This window comes from Phaseolus vulgaris, chromosome 7 (genome assembly GCF_000499845.2).
Source record: "Phaseolus vulgaris cultivar G19833 chromosome 7, P. vulgaris v2.0, whole genome shotgun sequence".
Lineage (NCBI taxonomy): Eukaryota > Viridiplantae > Streptophyta > Magnoliopsida > Fabales > Fabaceae > Phaseolus > Phaseolus vulgaris.
In genome coordinates, this window is record NC_023753.2 from 430,933 (window position 1) to 450,681 (window position 19,749).

The following is a 19,749-nucleotide window of genomic DNA, read 5'->3' on the forward strand; positions in this document are numbered from 1 at the left end:
AAAAAAACACAAACAAGAAAAAGAGAAGAAAGACTTATTTTCCATAAAAAAAAAAATATTTTTATGATTCAATATTTTATTTAAAGTTTATTATCATGTCCGTATTCTTCAATAAAAGAACTAATTAATTAATTAATTATTTTTTTAAATAAATTTTTGTTTATAGTTCAAACTTTAATTTTTTATATATATTTATAATAAAAATATTATTTTATTACATTTTAAAATTAAAATATTTTATAGTTATGTTATGAATTCGTTTCTTAGATGAAAGGAAAAGAAAACTAATTAATTTACTACAATCATTCAAAAATTCTAAAGTTTAGGTTAAGGTAAAAACACATTTTAGAAGCTCTAAAATTTAGTCTTAAGATCAAAAACAAATTTTAGACGATGAACGAAAGCATATTCAAAGGATAATCAAATGAAATGGTTGTAACCAAAATCTAGAAATTACGAATCCCTGCAAGCTCTGTGATCCAACAAAAGTTGGTTGAGAAAGAAGAAAGTGATCGGTGATTGATGATGTTGGGGTTCAAGCTCAGCACCACCGGTTTCATCTACGTTCGCACAGCCACCAAAACCAAACCCCTCTCATGGAACCCTAACACAAGAACAACAACCCCAACCCATCACCCTTGCAGGTACTTCCCTTCCCCTTCCCCTTCCAAGAACCAAATCCTAGGGTTTGCACGTTCACGCAAATTCCCATGTTTGGGAAGAGCTGGTCTTGTCACAGATTTAGGTTCGCCAGTGCCACCGTCGCAGGCTCAATCTCAGCTTCAAGCTCAGTCTAAGCCAGAGCCGGAACCGGAACCGGAACCTTCCAAATTACTCACTCTGCCAACGATTCTGACTCTGGGCCGTGTCGCTGCGGTGCCACTTCTTGTTGCCAGTGCGTTTCGATTTTTTGTTGCCCCCTTTTGCTTGTTTATATCACAACACTTGTATTGCAATCTGATGTGAAAGTGATGTTTTTGTGTGTGTGCGTGTGTAGCTTTCTACATGGATGGTTGGCGTGGAACTGCGGCTACTACGAGCATTTTCGTCGCTGCATCAATCACAGATTGGCTTGATGGCTATCTTGCTCGCAAGGTACTCTTTACTCATTCCAATCCTATGGAATCCACACACCACCACATTGTTCTGTTTTCAGCGTTTCAAGTTTATGTAACACAGGCATTGATACTGGTACACGGACATTTCCAGATGTATAATTTCCAAATTTAGGACTATAGTGACACGAATCTACATGCAAATGCACAAGTATGTGAGCTTTTTTTTACAAAAAAGATGTTTTCCATGACTGGTTCAAAAAGATTTATTTCTTATTTTTATAGTCATAATAAAATCTTATACAATAAGTTTGAGTTTTTAGAAAATTAATGAATTTGTTATTTTTTTAAAATTGTGTTGGAATCGTGTTAGAATTGTCAGAAATTAAAAAAATATTTTTTGAATACGTATTATACGAGTGTCAGGACCGATACGGACACACCATTTAAGAGCCGTGACGAGCCTCATAGTTTAAAGTTATAGGTCAATCCTTATTCTTTTATTAACTATTGTCATTTTGCCGTGCAGATGAAGTTAAATTCTTCATTCGGGGCATTCTTAGATCCGGTAGCTGACAAGGTATTTTTTTTTTCTTCCCCTAATACACACATATTTACTTGATGAATTCAAGTCTTTTTGGGTTAGTAAATGTGATGTGATGTGAGTGCAGCTCAAGTTCTTTTCTTATTGGCTAAATGTAAAATAATGTGGATTGAATTGAATGCAGCTCATGGTTGCTGCCACACTGGTCTTATTGTGTACCAGACCTTTGGATGTTGGTGTGTTTGGACAAGCACCGTGGCTGCTAACTATACCTGCAATTGCCATAATTGGTAGAGAGGTAAGGCGTACCGTGATTTCTAAGGCATGCTTTACATAAAAGGTTTTGGTTAAGGGTAGGTACTTAACAAGGGCCCTTTGCATCATTACCAAATTCCAAACTCATAGTAGTTAAATATTCGTTTTTCTTATCTTGGCTGTCATTTGTTGTATGATTTTTGGTATGTAACATGTTTACAAACACAAGTTTATTGTATTTCTAATTGGATCTGAGCTAAACCATATTTTCACTTGCCTCTCCTTTTGTGTTGAAAGCATCATATCTTGTCTATTTTACTGGCCTTGTATTTGTTTTCAAAAAAACATGTCTTACATTGGGTGCTGACATGTTGATACTTTCAACAGTGAAAACATACAGTTCATATTCCAATAAACTAATATTTTATTCATTTTCATTTTAATTTTTAATTCAAAATATTATTATAACTGTTGGTTAAATGTATGTTATTTACTGTTGTTGGTGTTAAAGAAACTTTTCTCCTTATAATTTTCTCTCAAATTTGGTATGTAGATAACCATGTCTGCAGTCAGGGAATGGGCTGCTTCCCAGGATAGTAAGCTTTTAGAGGTTTGTTTTACCTCCTGAACATCAGAATCAAATGCTTTATTATATCAGCACAATGTTTTGACCTTATATCATGAAACTGTTAATCATAGGCTGTTGCTGTAAATAACTTGGGGAAGTGGAAAACAGCCTCACAGATGACAGCATTAACCATCCTTCTTGCGACCCGGGACTTGAGGTTATTGGATTTTTTTGCATTTTTGTGACCCTAAATCCAATTATCATTAGATTTTTTTTATGGAAAAAAAAATTAGGTGAAAAAACTCATCTCCAAACGACTTGATTTTCTACTAACCTGTTACTAATATTCATCTGTAAACTTTCTATATGTAGTAATGCTTAATATTGTGTGTTTGGAAAATCTCTTCAGGTGTTAATTTGTTAGTAGTTGTATTGTATGTCATAAACTTTCATTTTTGTTCCCTAAATTTTGATTCCAAGCTGTTATTAACTGGTTGAGTTTGACTGTGTTCTCATTTTTCTCTTCAGCAATGGAGGTGGAGCTGCCATTATAGTTGGGTCTGGTGTTGTTTTGCTTTATACTTCAGCAGGGCTTGCTATATGGTCGTTGGTTGTATATATGAAGAAGATATGGAGGGTGTTGTTGAGGTGATGCTCCATGTATTCACCTACTTCTCTCTTGGCTTTGATACCACCAAACATTTAACATTTTCACTAAAGGGGGTTTTGCATATTTAGTCGCATGTAAATGTAATTTTTGTTTCCTGAGCAGTTTCTATCCCCATACAGTGCCATTTCTCCTACTCCTTTATATTTTTCTGCATATTTGTTTCCCTCCTTCACCCTGGGAAAGATCAAAATAAGGGATTTTGTTTTAGGTGCTAACTACAACTTAGAGCCATTGTAAATTCAGCTGGAATTATTGTATGATACTTGACCCAGATAAATTTCAAAGTAAACAAAGAAATAATAGATGAATAATGTGGGATGCAATAACATAATTCACACTGAACATTAATTTAAGGGCTCAGAAATATTCCAGTTTTTTCTATCATTAAGTGTTTGTTTGTTGTGTACATTTTGTTTAAAAATTTTATCCTTACTTACAATAAACGGACGATTTGACATATCTGCTTTTACTACTTTTTAGAAGAAAAAATTCAGATGAATTGGATTTTGTTGATTGGCTAAGTCAAAGAATTAAGGCAGGTCAAATTTTTTAAAATCAATTTATACATAAATTTAAGTTGAGTTTATTTTATAGAAAAGTTGTTTTCTTTTTTAATTTTACCTTTTATTTTAAGGATGAATTATGGTAAGATTGATACTTATTGCTCATTTATAAAGATTGAAGCAAAATATAAAGTAGGATTAACACTTAACTCAACCTTATAAATTATAAATTTATTTGTATATGATATAATTTGACTAGATAAAGTGAGATCTTTAACATTAATTTGAGAGATTTTATAGACTTTTTATTTAGGTTGAAGTAGAGTGTTTAATGTATGCAATTGAATTACAAATACTTACATACTTTAATAAATAATTCTTCAATGCACAAATTAAAACTAAAGATCCTTAATTTTTTCAACCAAGCTAAATATTATTTTTAAGCATGTTTATAAGAATCAACACGACAAATCTATCGAATTAGAGATGTTGAAGGTTTGAAACCAAACTATTTGATGTTGAACTAAGGATGCTTAAGGTTTTAAACAAAACAAATATCGGCAAGTGAGAAAATTAAGAGACATAGGTGGACCTTAACAAAGTGATGTATCAATCCTATAATTTTCTTTTAAACGAAAAAAGAACAAACATAAGTTAAAATGCATTTTGTAACATATTAAAATGAATTAGTTTAACTATCTTTTAAACTAAAAATTGTGATTGAATATGTCAATATGAAGTTTTATGTGACAAATATAGATAAACACCAATAATTGAAACAATATAAATACTCTTGCATACTTAAAGTTTAATAAGAGGAAGATTCTTTTAGGATACAATCAGGATAGGACGTGAGATGTATATTATAGGAAAAATGTAAGGAATAAAGGGTAAGATACCAGTTAGTGGTTTGTAAGGTAACGGTTAGTGCAGTTGGTGGTCTTTAAATAAAGTGGTTTGTAGCGGTTCGTGCGGTTAGTGATATTTAAATAAAGACCAACCGATTTAGTGAAGGGGTTACATTTTTTAATTCAGTTTGATAGATATGGAAAGTCCTGTGTAAAAAGAATAATCGTTTCTTTTATGGATGTTCTGAGTGTAAATTGCAGAAGTAATAATACAAAAATTATTCAGTAAAATTTGTATCCTTAGTTTATCTTGGATGTGTTTTTCTTGATTCATAACATATTCGTAACTTGTTTAGTCAATTTTTCATATTAATATTTATTTCACCTGCTTTTTGAAATAAGTTAAGTGTGGTTACACTCATATGGTTGTGGGGGTGAACTCATGTAAAATATTGGCCAATTTTTTTTACTACAAGAGTGTGATTCGACTATAAAGGTATGATTATATCCAATTAAGTGTGGGGGTGTGTTTATATGGAAAATTGCACAAAAAAATTGACCATAACGTGTGGCTTACTCCATATGATTGTGGGATCTGAGTTCATGTGGAAATTTGTACCAAATAAGAAGAGTGTGGAGTGTGGGTGTGTCCTTATAACTATGGGAGGTGGTTCACGAAAAAAATTACACTAGTGATTCCAACACAAATGTAAGTAGTTGCATCAGAATATTTTGACCTTCACATTGTTCGACTCTTATAAAGCTCACGTGTGGCTCGTGAATATGAAGGAAAATTCCAGAACTATTGACTTTTGGTTTTCGCTCGTGCATTGAAGAAAATGGTGTCGTTCTGTTCAACACTACAGTTTCGGCATTGGTTCTCAACAATTCGAGTGATTATAGGTTCGATTATCGCAGGATCAGGTACAATTTTTGGTTCAACATTCAAATTTACCGTGAAAGTTATGTTAAAATCCTAACTGTGGACTCTGTTTCCTGTTTTTCTTAATTATGAGTTGAATTTCACTGTGAAAGTTGGAATTACATGCATTATCGCAGGATCAGGTACAATTTTTGGTTCAACATTCAAATTTACCGTGAAAGTTATGTTCAAATCCTAACTGTGGACTCTGTTTCCTGTTTTTGCTTAATTATGAGTTGAATTTCACTGTGAAAGTTGGAATTACATGGATTATCGCAGGATCAGGTACAATTTTTGGTTCAACATTCAAATTTACCATGAAAGTTATGTTAAAATTCTAACTGTAGACTCTGTTTGCTGTTTTTGCTTAATTATGAGTTGAATTTCACCGTGAAAGTTGGAATTACATGGATTATCGCAGGATCAGGTACAATTTTTGGTTCAACATTCAAATTTACCGTGAAAGTTATGTTCAAATCCTAACTGTGGACTCTGTTTACCGTTTTTGCTTAATTATGAGTTGAATTTCACCGTGAAAGTTGGAATTACATGGATTATCGCAGGATCAGGTACAATTTTTGGTTCAACATTCAAATTTACCGTGAAAGTTATGTTCAAATCCTAACTGTGGACTCTGTTTACCGTTTTTGCTTAATTATGAGTTGAATTTCACTGTGAAAGTTGGAATTACATGGATTATCGCAGTATCAGGTACAATTTTTGGTTCAACATTCAAATTTACCGTGAATGCTATGTTAAAATCCTAACTGTGGACTCTGTTTGCTGTTTTTGCTTAATTATGAGTTGAATTTCGCCGTGAAAGTTGGAATTACATGGATTATCGAAGGATCAGGTACAATTTTTGGTTCAACATTCAAATTTACCGTGAAAGTTATGTTAAAATCCTAACTGTGGACTCTGTTTACCGTTTTTGCTTAATTATGAGTTGAATTTCACCGTGAAAGTTGGAATTACATGGATTGTAGGGTATTTGTCTTGCATATTATGATGTATTTCCTTCTTTCAAATTCTGTATTATTACCTTTTAATTTGGCAACAGTGACAACAATGAGAACGGTGATGCATACATAAATTTTGTGAAATAATTTGAGGAACATGACGCATGTGTTATTGTTAGACCCAGTGTTGGGTCTGAAGTGTTAAAATAAGTTGAACGTGATTAAGAAAGAGATTAGACAAGGAAGTGTGTGTTTGTGAGAGAGATTGTATTAGCATGATCCCAGGGGAAGGGGGAAATTTACATACACATTTGGAATACAAATTGAAGAGAGGGAAGGTGCCAAAACTCCTGAACTAGGCATCTATAATTCCAATACCATAACCATTTTCACCACCTCCTTTGATAGAAACCAAGGGTACACGAGAATTGGCACGGGCCAAAAAATTTGAATCAAGATACAAAACTATAACAGTGATGTCATCATGGAAATGTCTCCTCACCCCTCTGTCAATCTTTTTCAAGTCTGAGTATCTCGTTTCTCTTTTCTTAGCAGCTTCACAAAGTGCTGTTTTCACAAGTTTCTTTGCCACTCCCTGTACCACAGTAATCTGTTCAATATACTTTTATACCAAAAAGTGGCCACCAAAACAAATCAGCCATAGCCATGTTAAATAAGAACAAAGACCTTGCAATACATTGTTTTTCAGTCCATGTACAATTAATGAACATCAAGTGTTTATGACATGCGATGACAGTTATATGTACAAAGGAAACTGAACTAAATTAGAACCCTACATTGCGTGGACAGCTTTGGACAATGTCAACTGCTTCTTGATTGCTCAGATGCTCCCATAACCCATCTGATGCAAATATGAGAAACTGATCTTGAGGACACAATTTTTGCACCAGTATTGCTGGTTCAGCTTTAAGGATTGGCTGCTCAAAGGGTTGTGGGAGTCGAAATTTTGACAATAATGGTGCTCTGTTAAACTCTACCTTCTTTAGGTAGGCATCACCAATGGATCTTGAAATCTACACATCATCACACATTTATTCAAATTAGAAAATGTTCATGGATTTTCTACTTGAGTCACCAAATAATCATAATTGGAAGGAAGCCTCAAATGTGGTTGGTGCATTAACAAGAAACATAATCAACAATATGATTCAATTTGGACAGTGGGAAGATGAAAACATACTTGATCAGTATGTTTAAATTCGATTCCCAATCAGCCACATCCATCCACAAAGGCCATATTTTCTCAGGACATAGAAGTACTAGTAAATCGGGACAGACTGAATATCAATGAGACTTTCAACAATATTCTGAATCAACCATTGTTCCCTGAATCTGGTGGCCAAACTAAATTCAGGTTCCTTATATTCTAAAATTAGATCCGGAACTAGACATATATCTGATATTAAAACCTGCTACCATTACATACTAAGAATTTTGGGAATGAGGATTTGTATTGAGTTGCATTATGCAATTAGACATATGGCCAACTATGAATAAGCAATAGGGGATAAGTAAAATTAGAAAAAGATCAATTGTGATCCAAACAAAACCAACCAAAACATAGATAGAAGACTGCATGAATTGAAACTGAATAATAATTTGCAGAAGACATTAACAAAAATATTGAAGGTCTGCATGTGTCTTACACGAATAAACACAAAGAAACCTGAGATACAATTTTAAAGTAGGCACCTGAATCAGACCCTTCACGCGCCAGACCTGGTGCTTCATAACCACTATCTGCGGATCATCAGGATGCAATGAGCGCAACTCTTCTCTGACAGATACCATGCTAGCATTGTGCTCCTCGGAGAGTTGAATAGCTTTAATCTCTTTTGTAGCCTCATCCATTCTACCTAACACTGCTCGAGAATCTCCGGCATTTCCAATATAGAGCTCCCCACAGCATATTATGCCTATCAAACAGCAAGATCCAACTGATGCTAGAGGCGGCTTATGCAGCCATTGCTTCTCTACCAGAGAAAGAAATTCTTCTTCAGTTGCCAAGAATGCTTTATGGACAACATCAGCTGACATTCCATCATTATCCGAAGAAAATTCTGCTTTAAGATCAACCCCTTAAGTCAGTAAACCGGATCAACTAGCTAAAACTCATAGTATGGTTGGTCAATTTGTTCTCTGAGATGACTGAAATGGTCATAGAAATTATAAATCGTCAATTAAATTAGTCTTTCTGATAGTTACTGTCATGTAATGTTGTTAGAAGGACTGAACTGAGACATTAAGTATCTAAGCAAGATCTTACTAGGCACACATTCCACCACATAAGAGGGACTAAATTGACCAAAAATTTGGATGAATAATTTTGAAGAAATTGATCCCTCTTTGTCTTCTCCATTTGAAAAACACTTTTTTAACCTTCATCCCCCCCATTCACAGCATTCTTATCTCTTTATCTAGGACGAGAGCTCAAAAAATTGTTTCTTCACAACACAACTGTCATTACATAGGAAGGCAAAAATGGTGTGAACTTTGGAGGTGGAGGTGAAAAAATTGGTTTTAAAACGGCAAAGGCAAAGAGAGGAGGGGTAAATTTCATCAAAATGGTCCCTAATATGGTGCAAACGTGTGAGCCTAATCAGATGTCACAAAGATGTTTAACATGCCAACTGGGGCAGCATTGCATGACATTAGCCAACAAAGAGACTACTTTAATTGACAATTTACAAACTCCAAGAACCATTCTACCATGTTGGGGATCAAAATGATGATCATTGCAATTTTCAAGCCTAAATTGATGATTTTGACTTAAAGTTCAGAAGTTATTTCCAGATACAGCAATTTATGGTACAGAGTGAAGAAAAACTCACTCCTGATATTTTTGAATAGACAGTCATTAACAAACCGGGAAGCTTCAGGACCTCCATGGCCATCGTATATACCAACAAAAGTTCCATAAGGATTTGCCTCAGTTAAGCTCAAGGGACCAGATTCAAGTTGGCTATGATCCTCCAACAATTTGTTTGCTTGAATAACTGCCATTGAGAATTCACCATGCGCATGTCTTCCAGAATCTTTGTACCACAACAAACCATCAACACGCCCACTTGAATCTCCATGCCTACCAGAAATTTCACCCGTATCAGATGCTCTCCAACAGGGTGAGACAATTCGCCTAATTGTAGCTGATACCATCCCTTACATAGTCTCACACACACAACTGACCAACAAATAATTCATCAAACCAAAGTCAATGACAATATAAAAAACGCCTACTTTCCTATCTACACCATCTACGTAACTGACCCCAACTCACAACCTCCACAAATCAAACGCCTATTAAGAAATACTGACACCATAATACATAAAACTGGAAACCATCAAAGACGTAAATTGCACTGTCCACAACCTGCACCAGGAGGATTTGAGATCATAATCAATTCAGAGACCCCATTCATTCATTAACTGTCTATCAAACAAACCCAGAATGGGGTTTTCATCAACCACACTATGAAATTGAACAACAGCCAAGTAGCATCAACATTCATTGTTAGAAAGAAACAATCAAATAGAAACATGGGCAGCTCGTAAATTTGCACCGACAAGATTGTATCTGATCAATTGCAGAACACAAGAACAAATATATGTATACAGACACACACAATAACAGATTTTTTTTTCATCGTACCTTGGATAGATATGTCGGGATATTTAGTATTTTGACACTTCCTTATGCATTAAAACCCCAGTGACAATTTTAAGGATTGGATTTAGTTGTGATGAAAAGGTGTAGAAAGTTGAAGCTTTGATTTGAGTTTTGGAAGGGAGAGAGGGCTTTTGGTTCGTGTTTATGCTTCTCCTTTCCTTATTCCATGAAGTTTGTAGCCATAAAAAAGGAATTAGAAAAGAAGAACAAAATGAGTGAGTTTGGTTTGGTGGTGGAAGGAATTTCCAAAGGGCTTTGGCTTTTGGCTTTTGGGGTTGGTTGGCAGTTTTTGTTTTCTAAATTTTATTGCCTTGGTGGGGTTTAGACTTTGACCTCCAACTAACCACTATTTTAGGCAACTTTTCCTCCTCTCTCCCATATTCTTAACTTAGCATATTGCAACCATTTCTTCAGACAATCTAACGAACCCACCGTTATAACCTCACTCTCTTATACACTTTCTATTTTTGAAAATATCTTTGACTTCAACACAACACCTCGGGGTCAAGACTTCTTCTATTATAAATCTGCAACACTATTTATAGAATATATTCGGGGTACTGCTTATAACAAATCTTTCTCTAATTGCTTTCTAAATTTATTCATGCATCTGATAAGTTATCTCAAACAGTATGTATGCATTGTATCATATAAATTTTATTGTAAATGTATTGTTTGACAAATATTAAGAAATTTTTACCGCTAATTATTTATACTGATGACTTTTTTCATTTCTACAATTTTTACATCATTGTATCCTCCAATAATAACAATTTATATATAAGGAATTGTTTCAAAAGAGTATTATCATGATACAACATAAACATAATATTCATTTTTTTTAGTTTTTAATTAAAATAATTTTTGGAATAGTAATAATGGAAAAGTAAAAATAGTAATGTATTCTGTAATAAAATATAAAAGAGATAATTTATTTTGGTATACATAAGTTTTTTTTTTTACATTTTTTCATTAAATACACTATAATCTCCAAATCTCTCCTTTTTAAACCCTCTTCTAAATTTCTCCCCCAATAGCTTATTTGTTTGGTTCTTATTTTATACAGTTGCATCTCCTTTTCTTGACAAGTTTCTAATTCTGTTAAATCCTATGAATTTGTATTTTTTTTACACCGTTCTTTTTTGAGAATATTTTTCAGCATTTATCCTTACATAATTCTGAACAACCTTAATTACATTGTTAAATAAATCAAGAAAAGTTTAAATAAAATAAAAAATATTAAATTACAAAATTTCAAGAAACATGGACGTGATTTGACTGTCATGTTCCAAAAAACTGAAAGAGAGACAAAAACGTGAAGATTGTATGCATTCTTAATAAATTATACTACTGAGTTTTTGCATGTAAAATATGCATTACTTTTTAGGGGCGACTTTTAGAGGATTAGCAAGACTTCAAAACTAAAATAATCCAATCTAAAAATTTGTAGTGTGTTTGGGTAGTTATTTAAATTTAACTTACAACTAAGAAGATTAGCGCGAGACACGCTTCATAACGGTTACAACAGAGGCCTCATATCAACAACGGTAAAACTGTGATACCTATGTAATACAAACACTAATAAGCACGAACATATATATATAAAACTTTTAAAATACAAAACGAGTATATATAATTATAAGTGATATAAATTAATAATAAATTTTTTTATGATAAATATGTTTAAATTTTTGGAAAAATGTTTATAGTTAAAAAAAATTGTTCTTTATTTTCATAATTATAATTAGAATTCATACAATAAATTTGAGGTTTTAAGAAAGGAAAATTTTCATGTTTAGTTTTTAAAAAAGTTTAATAAAACTTCCCAAGCTAAAATATTTTTTTACTGAAAATATATAATTATACTTGTATTGAATAACTTAACATGGTAACAAATTAATTTTTGTAATAAATATAACTCATTTTTATTTGTAAGAAAATAATATAAACATTCCCATGCTTTCACCAACTAAATAAATCACGATTCTTAGGATTTCCAGGTATGAAAAAAAGAGTTGAAAGTTGTTGTCATAAGAAAGAAGGGAGAGATACTTTCGTACCGCCAAAGCAATGAGCAGAACATAGAAAGGAAGGCCTTGAATTCAAGCTCTGGCAAATATTTTTTAGCAGAGGCTGAAAATACATGGCCCTTAATTTAGTGCTTATTTATTATGTTTGCAAGCATGAGCCAAAATCATGGAAACTCAATAACAAATATATAAAGCAAAGGGAAATTTTAGAGAAAAAATAGCTCATAAAAAACACTAAAGCACATCACAATTAAATGATCTTACATCAAATTAGGCTCATTCAATCATCAGAGGCAGAAAACTAAGAATACACAGTAAAATACAGGAGCAGATTGCAGTTACGCAAGCAATGTCTGTCCCTCTACACGTGATCAACCCTGCCATCATCCTCGTTGATTCCATCACCAGCGTGTCTGCAAACGAGGACAATCAGAAAACAATAATGTTTCTTAATATCTAAACAAATAGATGGTGATAAAATCTAAAATTAAATGCTTTGTGCTTGGTAACAAAAGAATAAACTCAGAATTGCATGAAGACGAACCGCCAAGAAGATGATAGATTCCGAGCTTTTCTGTCTAACTGAAGATTTTCTAATGCACCTGATGTTTGAATTATGTCCTCTGCAAGTTCATCACTGTCATATCGCCAATTGTACTCATCCTTCCTATAAGCAGACATAGAAGATCCTCCTCTTCTATCTGAATGCTAGAGTGTAAAACTAAGGGAAATTTCAAGCACGCAAATAATTTAAGGTAAAAAGTCAATTACAGAAAATACCCACCAGATGATGCCTGGGATGAAGGAACAACCCTGCAACAAATAGGTGAGTTATAAAAAATGTCTACCAGAAATGAAATTTAAAAGATCTAAAAACATAAATAAGTACAATAATACCACACCAACTTGTAGAGAAATAAGATCAGTTATGCACCTTCCTAGAGGAGGTAAGCCAGTAGCAGCAGATGAGGAAGAATGCCTACGGGAATTCCGTGATTCTGAACTTGGTAAAGACTCAGTTTCTGAGGCGGTATATCTCCTACCACTAGTCCTTGCTTGGGATAAATTCTACAAAAGCATATTCACCACATGATTAATCAAAAGTACACATTTGCAGCATTCTGTGAAGTATTAAGTGTGCTTTACACAAAAAAATGGCCTACCAAGGGTTTGGTATCATTAACTTTTAACACAACGATTTCCCCACACTATACAATCATGTATCATCAACATAAAGTAGAGAACTACCCACACCATTTTAAACAAACATCTGCCATGTTTTTTTCTTTTTTACACATTAGCTTGTCCTCGTAGTCACCAAAAGATTAGGTTATAGCAGATGGGTAATTCAATCCAGGCTACCTTTATATTGATGCAACATATACTCACAAATTCCAAGATCAGATCATATTTAATAATAGTAAGGACGGAATATCATGACTTTAGCCTATGTATCATTGTCTCCTTTCCAAATCTACAACGATTAATCTAACCAGAAGATCCTACAACATTACTACATAACTCCTATTGCAACAAGGCTTGGAGCTAGCGTAGCAGAAGTACTACAAGATGTGGCACAAAACATGGAAACTGCTTGCTAGCTTGAACATAACCTAATATTTCCAATAAAGCCGTCCTGCAAATGTTCAATCTAACAGGACCTTGATTCCTATACTACTTCAGGATCCAAAAATCCCTCCTAAGCCCAATCTAGTAGAAGAACCGTGATCCAAAACCTTGATAAGCACAAAATGAAAGAGCGGTTGGAAAAAAAAAATCATGAAAAAAACTGATTGAAAAACCTCAAGCTTCAAGAATCCTTCAAGCACATCCAAAAGTAGAGGACTATCTCTGTTTCTGTTGAGATCATAACCATTTTTGGAACTAAACTCCTTAAGCTCCGTCTTCCAAAAATCTTTTTCCTGCAAAAAAAGACAGCCGAAAGCCTCACAACGGAAATTAACAAACAAACTGGATGAAAATAAAAATAAAAATAAAAATAGTTAATTACCAAATTACATTCCGGAAGGTAAACTTTTAGTGTGTGATTGAGCTGCGCCCAGTCAAGGTACTCACATATCATCGCCGTAAGGAGCCTACCTGCACAGCAAATACCAAGCTCAAACAAAATATACCTACTAATGCAGTCCATTCACTTTCATTCCACGCTAACCTAAAAATTCATTGTACTACAACTACAGAATTTACGGCCACAAATAACTAACCATAGCTAGCCATTTTTCATACACAATTGACAAATCGGATCCGAAGTATTAAGAGCAGAGGAACAACTAGTGACAACCGTAATTGAAGCTGGTTATATATTCAGGCCATGTAAAGCAACAACACGACGAAGGAATCTCGGAAGATTGCAGGAAAGTAGGGTTAGGGATCGAGAAAAGAGGAACCTGGAGGAGAAGCGTGAAGCTGTTTAGCTCGATCGTTGCAGCTACCAAGCAATGCAGGAGGAAGACCTTGGTCCTTCTCAATCACACGATCTTCCTCTTCGATGGCTTCGAACACACTCGCTCTGAGTTCGGCCTGAGAGAGAAAAAAACGCAACAAAAACCCTAAATCCCGTGGAGGAGAAATTGAACGGATCTAGACGGTGGAAAATTAGAAAGAAGAAACCCTAAGCGAAGGAAAGTGAAAGTGTGCATGAATTTACGTACACGGATCCTGGCGAGAACGCCTTTCTTCTCGAGAGTGCGAGTGACGAGTGTCTTCAGGTCCATCATTTCCCTAGTGTAGTCATCCATTTCTCTCTCTCAACCAATTTCCACACACAACTCTTTTTCTTCTTCTTCTTCTTCCTTCTTCTTCTTCTTCTTCTTCTTCTCCCTCTTTCTGAGCTCTGCTCTGCGTCGATTGCAAATATTCACGATTTCGTTTGTTACGTTAGTGTGGATTTACATTGGGCCGTCTCGCTTCTTTACTTCCTCGGCCCAGGCCCACTTCTTCATCGGCCTTTCAAAGCCTTTTTAGTTAATTGCGTAAAATATTAAGGGAGTTTCTTCTTGCACCCCTACATTTATCTTGCTGCACCCCACAATTTTTAAAATTTCGATTCTTTTATTTGAAAAAGGGCACCTACATTTTTTAAATTTTGGATTTGTGAATCTGGAATGCATTTTTTTTTTCATTATGGATTCTGAAATCTGGAAACATATTATGGATCTACAAATCTGGAAGTTTACCAGACTCATCAATCCAGAAGATTTACCGATGCACCAATTTAAGAGTTTTGCATATTCAATATTCTGGAAGACAGTGCAGAATCTTTGTTTTGTAAACCTAGCGTGTGTATTGTTTGGAATCACAACATATGTACTATGAAAATAAAATTTCGCAATAAAAATAGAACTATAGATTCGTAAACCAACAAAAAATTACTTACCTTCTTATCCGAATAGAGAACCGTCAAAAGAAATCACTGAACCGCTACCAAGTCGTCGAAGACATCACTGATCATCACCAAAAGAAACGTTTTCCTGTGCTAAAAGATGGAGTAACACCATCATTGAGAGAGCAATGCAATCTGTCTATGTGTAGTCCGTGTACAAAGGAAGAAGAAAGAGTAGAGTGTGGATGTTGTGTGCATTTTTAGGGTTTTTAGAAAATATTAGAGATAAGTTTGTTTTTGAATGAGATTATGGGGTGCAGGAAAAGAAAACGTAAGAGTGCACTATGAACCGGCAAAATATTTATAGTAAAACTAAGAACTAACTTTAACATATGCTTTGTAAAGGAAAACAGAGGTTTATTTACAAAGCAGGAGGAAATTGTTGTCGGTGGTTCTCTTTTTACTTTAAGAAACAGAGAGAAACAGAGAAACAGAGTTTGAAGTTAACTGGAATGGCAGCGGTTGACCCTCACTCGTTCGCGGAGGCATCGCAGCCACGCACGACGCACGTATCCCTGAGTCTGTACCTGGACTTCTCGAGCTCCACCATCCATGGCTCTGCGCTCTTCACTCTGGAAAGGCCACACTCTGGTCCCTTCTCCCTGGACACGCGGTCCCTCAGTATCCATGGCGTCATCGACCCCACAAGCAGAGACCCTCTTCCCTTCTCTCTCTCCTCGCCAGACACCATAAAAGGGTCAAAGCTCTCCATCACCCTCTCCAATCACTCCTCCTTCTTCATCACCTACTCCACCTCCCCCTCCTCCTCTGCACTCCAATGGCTCCTCCCACCCCAAACCTTCGCAAAGTCCCACCCTTTTGTCTACACCCAATGTCAACCCATCCACGCGCGCTCTGTTTTCCCCTGCCAGGACACCCCCGCCGTGCGGATACGCTACTCCGCGCGCCTCAACATCCCTTCTCAGCTCTCCGCCGTCATGGCGGCGCGCCACGTCCAGCGTCGCTCGCCCAAAAACGACGACGCTCTAGACGTCGTTCTGCCCTCGCCCTGGTGCGCGGAAGGGAGGGTGGTGGAGGAGTTCGAGATGGAGCAGTCCGTGCCGCCTTACCTCTTCGCGTTCGCTGTGGGGGCGCTCGGGAACAGGGAGGTGGGACCCAGGACAAGGGTGTACGCGGAGGACGTGGCTGCCGTGTTGGACTCGGCGGCGGCGGAGTTCGCCGGGACGGAGGAGATGATCAGGGAAGGGGAGAGGCTGTTCGGGCCGTACGAGTGGGAGAGGTTCGATTTGCTGGTTTTGCCGCCGAGTTTTCCCTATGGGGGCATGGAGAATCCAAGGATGGTGTTCTTGACGCCCACTGTTGTTAAGGGCGATGCGACAGGGGCCCAGGTTGTGGCTCATGAGCTTGCTCATAGTTGGACCGGGAATTTGATTACCAACAAGAACAATGAACATTTCTGGTTGAACGAGGTATTGTTCTGCGTGTTTGGTTTCATGTGGGGTTATCTAAAACATGGTGTTGAAATGTCTAAAATATCAGCTTGTTTAGTGCTACCAATTAACTTTTCTTCACCAAAATGCATCAGATTGTGCTTATGCTTTCAAGTTATGCCTTTTTTTGTTTGGAAGTGAGAGTATAATTCTAGTAATTCGTTGAGTTCATCCTTCTGAAAATGATAAAAATCGTGGAAAGACAGACTTATATGTGCAGTTCTGATTGTTGAAAAGCGTCTAGCTTTGGTTTTTCTGTTTCTAGTTTCAGTGTTTGATAAGTTGCCATGGAGAAACAAATAGTGTTCTGGTGCTTGATGTTGGGTTTTTAATTCATTCATAAACAGAATTTTTGTGTGGTTTCTCTGAGCAAAGTTGAATCTGTGATGGTGAAATGATTGTTGATTGTGATTCCAGGGCTTCACTACTTATGCAGAGAGGAGGATTGTGGAGGCTGTACAAGGAGAACAAAGAGCTGCACTGAACATTGGAATTGGTTGGAGGGGTTTGAATGAGGATGTTGAGAGGTTCAAGGACAACTTGGAGTTTACAAAGCTAAAATGTAATCAGGAAGGAATTGACCCAGATAATGTGTATTCTCAGGTTCCCTATGAGAAAGGTTTTCAGTTCTTGTGGCGCATTGAAAGACAGGTATCTGATTCTTTTTTCTTGTTCTGTTGTTTAACTCCACACTTTGCACCATATTCCTGATAGTTTTTTATGTTTAGAGAGATTCTGCATTAACTAAAAGTAATCATTTTTAAACTATATTCTTTCTTTTTCTCTTTTCATTTTGGAAAATGATATTTTGACAACCCTTATAGTTGTATACAATTCTTGATGTGATCGATTTAGAAATAAATATATATAATAAAGGGTAAGTTTGAAATTAAATGATATGAAAAAATAGTAAAATAATAGTAGAGTTGTATAAAAAATGTGAGTTGTAAACATATCATTACCCTTTATTTTTTGTTCGAAAATGTGTGCTTTTTCTCTTTTCTGTCGTCGTTCTGGAGCTAAACATAACCTAATTTGTTGGAGTTGAGTTTTTTGTTAATTTTTGTGTGGTTGGATTGGGACAGATTGGGAGACCAGCCTTCGATGAGTTTCTGAAGAAGTATATTGGTACCTTCAAGTTCCAATCAATTGATACTGAAACATTCATTGACTTCCTTAAAGCTAACATACCTGGCATAGAGAACCAGATTGACATAGTGCTGTGGACAGAAGGTACTGGCATTCCTCCAGATGCTTGTGAACCCGATTCAACTATTTATAAACTGATTGTTTCACTGGCAAATGAGTTCATAAATGGGAGGATGCCAAGGGAGGATGAAGTTGATGGTTGGCAAGGTCAGGAGTGGGAGCTCTACTTGGACAACTTGCCGAAATCGATTGAAGCTTCTCAGGTTAATACTGTTTTCTCAGATTCCTAGTGCTCTTTTTCCTCCCTTCCTTGTTAACATCATTTAGATAAACATCTATTCTCATATGGAATATAGTGGCTTTTTCAAAACAACCATATACTCTTCAAGGTAATTGAGTGATTCCTATACAAATTTAAAAGCTCTTGTGAGGCAGTATACTCACTGTATTTGTCCTTTTTGTGTTGGATTGGAACTGTGTTAGAACTGTTAGAGACTCAAAAAAAAGTCTGTTGAATTAAACACTTCACCGGTACATGTAGAGTGTTGTACGTGTGTCAGTGTAGTGTCCAGGTTGGACACAGGGACACACCGATACGTGTCGGCGACACAGGGACACCGATATGTGTCGATCGGACATAGGGACACGTCATTTAAGAGGCGTGTCCGAGTTTCATAAATCTTAAATGTTGTAGGCTTCATTGCACATAAATTACCTGTTTTATTCCATCATAATTCTTTTGTATAATACATGTCATGCAGCTGGTAGACTTGAATTTAATGAGAATATAATTGGACATTTCACCAATACATGTTGTATGAGTGTCATACGCGTGTTAGTGTAGTGTCGTACGCCTGACAGTGTAGTGTTTGATACGTGTGGGTTGGACATAGGGACACACCGATACGTGTTGGTCGGACACAGGGACACACCATTTAAGAGGCGTGTCTGAGTTTCATAGATCTTAAGTGTCCTAAGCTTCATTTCACATATATTACCTGTTTTATTCCATCATAATTCTTTTGTATAATACATGTCATGCAGCTGGTAGACTTGGATTCACGCTACAAGCTATCTGAGTCGAAAGATTACGAGGTAAAGGTGGCATTTCTCCGAAGGGCTATTTCAAGTGGATGCAAAACTTACTACAATGAAGTGGAGAAAACCTTAAAAGGAGTTGGGAGAATGAAGTATCTTCGTCCACTTTATACTGCTCTTGTGAAAGGCAGTGGGAACGAAGATAGCAAAGTATTTGCCAAAACACTATTTTCAGAGGCCCGTGAGTGTTACCATCCAATTGCTCAAGGTGTTGTTGAGGCCATATTTTCCAAGCATCTTTAGAAGGAACAATTCTCAGAATGTTTCATGCATTTCAACGTTTGCAAATTGTCCTTTGCGTACTCCTTCACAATAAATAAAGTTTGACTTCACTGACACTTCAACGACAATTTCTTTCATAGTTCTTCTTCTTGGAGCATTTCAGCCATTAGTGATATGAATGAAGAAGAGTAGATTACAATTAGTGATGAAGATTTCTCCTGTAACAGTTTTTATTCATTTTAAGGAGGATTAAAGATTTTTCATTATATTAAGGATGCTGTTTTGTCTATCTTGAAAGAGAAGGGAATTTTCCTTCGGATTATTTCTAGTTATATTTCTTAAAACCACCTTTTTTTTAAGATTACATGGTCAGTAATTGTATTA

At 35.8% G+C, this 19,749-nt stretch overlaps 4 protein-coding genes across 10 annotated transcripts; 2 read left to right on the forward strand and 2 right to left on the reverse strand.

Moving 5' to 3' along the window:
• Nucleotides 1–317: 317 nt before the first annotated feature.
• On the forward strand, nt 318–3,471 carry LOC137828057 (CDP-diacylglycerol--glycerol-3-phosphate 3-phosphatidyltransferase 2-like). 2 transcript variants are annotated; one of them, XM_068634473.1, is made up of 8 exons: nt 318–644; nt 723–895; nt 998–1,095; nt 1,585–1,635; nt 1,784–1,897; nt 2,408–2,464; nt 2,554–2,639; nt 2,951–3,471. In XM_068634473.1, exons 1-8 carry the CDS (start codon nt 523–525, stop codon nt 3,072–3,074), a joined length of 825 nt encoding a protein of 274 aa, XP_068490574.1. In that variant the 5' UTR covers nt 318–522; the 3' UTR covers nt 3,075–3,471. The 2 variants fall into 2 exon arrangements, with proteins under 2 accessions (XP_068490574.1, XP_068490573.1); XM_068634472.1 differs by having other exon boundaries at nt 318–895.
• Nucleotides 3,472–6,574: 3,103 nt separating this feature from the next.
• Nucleotides 6,575–10,524, reverse strand: LOC137828053 (probable protein phosphatase 2C 38). 4 transcript variants are annotated; one of them, XM_068634460.1, is made up of 5 exons: nt 9,995–10,524; nt 9,177–9,715; nt 8,038–8,405; nt 7,122–7,358; nt 6,575–6,919 (listed from the first exon to the last, which is right to left on the reverse strand). In XM_068634460.1, the coding sequence occupies exons 2-5, from the start codon at nt 9,499–9,501 to the stop codon at nt 6,680–6,682; spliced, it is 1,170 nt and encodes a 389-aa protein (XP_068490561.1). In that variant the 5' UTR covers nt 9,502–9,715; nt 9,995–10,524; the 3' UTR covers nt 6,575–6,679. The 4 variants fall into 4 exon arrangements, with proteins under 4 accessions (XP_068490561.1, XP_068490563.1, XP_068490560.1 ...); XM_068634462.1 differs by having other exon boundaries at nt 9,177–9,526; nt 9,995–10,433; XM_068634459.1 differs by having other exon boundaries at nt 8,038–8,408; nt 9,177–9,526; nt 9,995–10,433.
• Nucleotides 10,525–12,246: 1,722 nt separating this feature from the next.
• On the reverse strand, nt 12,247–15,636 carry LOC137828058 (protein TONNEAU 1b-like). Of its 3 annotated transcripts, none has more exons than XR_011083811.1 (8): nt 14,715–15,636; nt 14,451–14,583; nt 14,054–14,142; nt 13,845–13,964; nt 12,977–13,110; nt 12,827–12,855; nt 12,587–12,763; nt 12,247–12,455 (listed from the first exon to the last, which is right to left on the reverse strand). XR_011083811.1 is itself a non-coding variant. In XM_068634476.1 (8 exons), the coding sequence occupies exons 1-8, from the start codon at nt 14,799–14,801 to the stop codon at nt 12,404–12,406; spliced, it is 723 nt and encodes a 240-aa protein (XP_068490577.1). In that variant the 5' UTR covers nt 14,802–15,636; the 3' UTR covers nt 12,247–12,403. The 3 variants fall into 3 exon arrangements, 2 of the variants coding, with proteins under 2 accessions (XP_068490577.1, XP_068490575.1); XM_068634476.1 differs by having other exon boundaries at nt 12,587–12,665; XM_068634474.1 differs by having other exon boundaries at nt 12,587–12,743.
• Nucleotides 15,637–15,777: 141 nt separating this feature from the next.
• On the forward strand, nt 15,778–19,724 carry LOC137828049 (leucine aminopeptidase). Its single transcript, XM_068634452.1, has 4 exons — nt 15,778–16,875; nt 17,314–17,547; nt 17,982–18,308; nt 19,090–19,724. The coding sequence occupies exons 1-4, from the start codon at nt 15,778–15,780 to the stop codon at nt 19,384–19,386; spliced, it is 1,956 nt and encodes a 651-aa protein (XP_068490553.1). The 3' UTR covers nt 19,387–19,724.
• Nucleotides 19,725–19,749: the final 25 nt, after the last annotated feature.

Bases quoted from the DNA above. Each gene is read 5' to 3' on its own strand.
- LOC137828053 (XM_068634459.1), bottom strand. From the start codon at position 9,501: ATGGTATCAGCTACAATTAGGCGAATTGTCTCACCCTGTTGGAGAGCA. The intron at 7,359-8,037 runs GTGCCTACTTTA...GATGATGTGTAG, and splicing joins GCGTGAAGGGTCTGATTCAG to ATTTCAAGATCCATTGGTGA. The intron at 6,920-7,121 runs GTAGGGTTCTAA...ACTGTGGTACAG, and splicing joins TCCAAAGCTGTCCACGCAAT to GGAGTGGCAAAGAAACTTGT.
- LOC137828057 (XM_068634472.1), top strand. From the start codon at position 523: ATGATGTTGGGGTTCAAGCTCAGCACCACCGGTTTCATCTACGTTCGC. The intron at 896-997 runs GTGCGTTTCGAT...GTGCGTGTGTAG, and splicing joins GGTGCCACTTCTTGTTGCCA to CTTTCTACATGGATGGTTGG. The intron at 1,636-1,783 runs GTATTTTTTTTT...AATTGAATGCAG, and splicing joins TAGATCCGGTAGCTGACAAG to CTCATGGTTGCTGCCACACT.
- LOC137828058 (XM_068634474.1), bottom strand. From the start codon at position 14,801: ATGGATGACTACACTAGGGAAATGATGGACCTGAAGACACTCGTCACT. The intron at 14,143-14,450 runs GTTCCTCTTTTC...TTTGCTGTGCAG, and splicing joins GCTTCACGCTTCTCCTCCAG to GTAGGCTCCTTACGGCGATG. The intron at 12,856-12,976 runs GTGCATAACTGA...TATTTGTTGCAG, and splicing joins GGCTTACCTCCTCTAGGAAG to GGTTGTTCCTTCATCCCAGG.
- LOC137828049 (XM_068634452.1), top strand. From the start codon at position 15,778: ATGCTTTGTAAAGGAAAACAGAGGTTTATTTACAAAGCAGGAGGAAAT. The intron at 16,876-17,313 runs GTATTGTTCTGC...TTGTGATTCCAG, and splicing joins AACATTTCTGGTTGAACGAG to GGCTTCACTACTTATGCAGA. The intron at 17,548-17,981 runs GTATCTGATTCT...GGATTGGGACAG, and splicing joins TGTGGCGCATTGAAAGACAG to ATTGGGAGACCAGCCTTCGA.